The 3,784-nt window shown below is 46.1% G+C and overlaps 1 protein-coding gene across 1 annotated transcript in view; it reads left to right on the top strand.

The window, feature by feature from the left end:
- The first annotated feature begins 613 nt into the window (after positions 1–613).
- Positions 614–3,784, top strand: part of lin28b (lin-28 homolog B (C. elegans)) — a 12,451-nt gene continuing 9,280 nt past the window's right edge. The window contains exon 1 of the mRNA XM_053444768.1: positions 614–835. Within this exon, the coding sequence (XP_053300743.1) occupies positions 614–835 (222 nt within the window). The remainder of the gene's footprint in view (positions 836–3,784) is intronic.

The raw sequence follows: 3,784 nt of genomic DNA, 5'->3' as shown, positions 1-3,784 counted from the left end.
CAGCGAGCTTCTCTGCATGGATTTGTCAGAGCTGTACAGTAGCTCCAGGAAGCATGTGTGTGTGTGTGTGTGTGTGTGTGTGTGTGTGTGTGTGTGTGTGTGTGTGTGTGTGTGTGTGTGTGTGTGTGTGTGTGTGTGTGTGTGTGTGTGTGTGTGTGTGTGTATGTGTGTGTGTGTGTGTACACCTGCCTTCTGGACCCCATGCAGCCCCTGCTCGGCTGTGAGACGCAGCCCTGCACGAGTGGACCTGTGCACGAGCCAGAGGCAGACATCTGTCATGGAGAAATAAACGACTTTCTTTAGAGAGAGAGAGAGAGAGAGAGAGGGAGGGAGGGCGAGAGAGAGAGAGAGAGACAGAGTGTGTGCGTGTGTGTGCATGTGCCTTGATGCACACAGGATCACAGCACCAAGCGCCCCGGTGTGATGGCTGGAACAGTAGCACACAGGAAACCTTCGCGTTTGCAAGTGCCTGGGGATTCCCCTCCTTTCCCCTCCACACACGCACGAGCCTCTTGAAGTTGTAACCCTGCTAAACTTATATAAAACAGTGTGCGCGCATGCATGGAGGTGGGTCCCCCCCCCTTGTGATCCAAAGGCTGTGTGAGTGTGTGTAATGATCCTAACCCGCTCTCTCGTCCCCTTGTCTCCAGGAGGGCCGGGTAGAGGTGGCGGAGAAGAGCCCGCCGCCGAGCAGGAGGACCGGCCGCGGCCTCACGTCCTGTCGGGAACCGGCTTCTGCAAGTGGTTCAACGTCCGGATGGGCTTTGGATTTATCTCACTGACGAGCAGCGACGGGAGCCCGGTCGATCCGCCCCTGGATGTGTTCGTCCACCAAGTAAGAAACACAAAGTCAAACACACACATCAAGCACGTTGCAATATCCAGTCTACACAATCTGGCCTCCTCCAGGATGTGTTTGGGGATACGCGCAAAAGCAGCGAGTTACGCACAGTTCCTCTGAACACGTTCCCTGTCACTCCTCCGAGGCCCCTCGTTCTCCCTCGGTCTTTTATTTTGCATGTCAGGCAACATCCGGATGTTTTGCATTGTTCGACACGTTACTGTGTAATCACGTGTCGTGCACGGGCCTGAAGAAAGAAAAGAAAAACAACACGTTGGGCTTCCTCTTCGAGGCCACATGCGTTCAGCGCCGTCCCTCCCTCCTGCACGGCTCCGCTCCCCCCCCCTGCTTTGTGAAACGTCATGTGGCTGTGACACGGTTAGTTTCACACTTCGGGCCCCGAACTACACAACAGAGCGTCCCTCAGACCAGGTTGTGACATCGGGGGCTGCAGGTTGTGTGTTGTGCTGATTTATTCCAAACCAACATCCTCTCCTCACTCGAGTGACCTGCAGCCTGTTCTCCTCCCCCCCCCCCACTGATGATTTACAGTGCAAGGAGTTCATTTCAGAGGCCTTGTTTTCGACTTATTCGTCCCTCCCTTCTCTCAGCTCCCCCCCCCCCCCCTCCTCCTGTTAAATCAGCCTCTTTACAGTCCCATAAAGTGGCTTTAAAATACAGGAGGAGGAGGAAGGAGTGAGTGAGTGAGGATGATGAGGATCTCTCTGTGTTGACACCTCCTCCTGGGGTCTCACTGGAGGCTGTGCTGAGCAGTTGGGTTCTAGCATTGATCAATTTCCTCATCAGCCTCTTTTCTCTGAGGTGGAACTTCAGTATCTGTGGTGTGATTGTGCCAAAATTAGAAAATTGACTTTTTTGAGTTTGGATGGTTTTTCTGGAATAATGATGTTTTTGTGCCAGTTTGCTTTGATGAAATTGGATCTGTGACTCTGCTGTGTTTGATATTTCTCTGTGATATTTGTCAAAGCATTCACTCCCCCTTATTTTTTTATATATTTGAATTAACCTATGACTTTATTTTTTATTTGACATTTAACATTTATTTATTGACCACCTCCACTTAGGAAGTTATGTTTTTGTTTGTTTGACTGTTAGCAGGATTATGGACGGATGCTGAATTGATTCAGAGAAGAACTTTTCATTGTTTTCTCAGAGAATAATTCATGGATTATGGAAGAAAAACATCTGGCATGTTTAGATGACTGATATTTACGTGTGTGTGCAATTTGGTGCGGATCAAAATAAAGATTTGGATCAATTGAGTGTAATGTGGTTCCATTAGGGGACATTTGGGCCTTAGTGCCATTCGAGTTTATTATTATTATTTAATTATTTAGAGGATTTCAAAAACAGACGTGACAGTCAGCTGTCAGAAATAGATTTCAGGGCTCACATTTTGTTTAAGCTACACGTTGACCTTTTCTGGTTGTTGGCATGAATGTGCATCATCGTGTCCACATCAAATATCGCATTTTTAATTATGATTCATTTGTGAGCCCTGCTGTGAGAATGAGCAGAGGCTGAATCACAGCAGCCGGCTGATAATCAGCTGTGGATCAATACTGTCGGGTCGTGGCTCTGTCGACTGACTCCACACGTGCAGGCTCCACATTTCTCTGCTCCTCGTCAGGGATGTTTTAGCAGTGAATCAGTTGGGGGAGAAGAGGGTTTTGTGGTCTATAGTCTGGGAACCGGCCTGAAGAGCTGCAGCACAAGTCAAATAAACACGTGTGTGTGTGTGTGTGTGTGTGTGTGTGTGTGTGTGTGTGTGTGTCAGAAGCTTGTAGGACGTGGCTGCATGGGCCATGTAGGTTCCTTTCTTTTTTCTGAAGAACGATGTGGTCCAACAGGCTCGGTCCAGGTGCTCTGATAATAATCAGTTGTAGAGATGAAGTCAGCTTCTGCTCTGGATTATGATTTTCTTGAGCCGTGTGTAGCTGTAGTTTAATTCTTAGAATGTTAAAAATTGTGAATCGTTCATGATTGACGAGAAAATAAAGAATAAAATGTTTGTATAGCATCTCTGGCTTCAGTTTGTGTTTACAGTGATGTAAGTGTCATTCAGCACAAAGAGCAGACGATATGCATTCTCATACCAGGATTTGCATTCATCTCGAGACTCTCATTAACTCATTTTGTGTGACTGCTCCTCCTCCTCCTCCTCCTCCTCCTGTGTGTCTGCTGGCAGCCTGGAGTCAATCAGACATACAGATGATATTTCCCGGTGTTTACGTTTGTGTTTGTTTGGCTTGAGGATCAGGAGTGTGAATGTTGTAATGCTTTTGTGCGGCTGCAATTGAAGCTGATTTTTAATTTTCCTGTATCGATAAATAAGATCAGACCCCCCGCCCCCTCTCTCTCTCTCTCTCTCATCATCTGTCAGACATTTTCTTTTGACATAAATCCATTAATTCACATCTATTTTATTTCTGCTGTCTTGGGAGAGGGATCCCTCACATGTGACTCTCCCTATGGTTTCCTTTATTGTACCTGAAACCCATGAGGCTAATATGGGCGACACAATTCACATTGAATTGATCCTCTGTTTACTCAATTAATCTATTGTTTACAAAAATTAAAAGTGTCATAATTTCCCAATTCACCTATGGAAATGTATCAGAATTGGACTTTCACCCGAAACAGATTCAGTTTCCTTCCATGAATTAAAAAGAGAAGGATCTTTATTTGAGAGCATAAGTTTGACGTTTTATCTTTCAAAGGGAATAAAATGTTGATTTGAGAAACCAGATTGTTGCCGTTACATTTTCTTCTGATTGATAAATGCTCTGATTGCTGCTGCTGAACATAACAACTGATTGCAGTGAAAGAAACACTTCTAATCAGCGGCGGGGCTAACAAGCAAACCTGCATAAATACACAATGTTTAAAAAGAGAGAGTTTGACTTGACGCATAGGTCGGGA

This window comes from Pleuronectes platessa, chromosome 17 (assembly GCF_947347685.1).
Source record: "Pleuronectes platessa chromosome 17, fPlePla1.1, whole genome shotgun sequence".
NCBI lineage: Eukaryota > Metazoa > Chordata > Actinopteri > Pleuronectiformes > Pleuronectidae > Pleuronectes > Pleuronectes platessa.
This window is presented reverse-complemented; position numbering and strand designations above follow the sequence as displayed.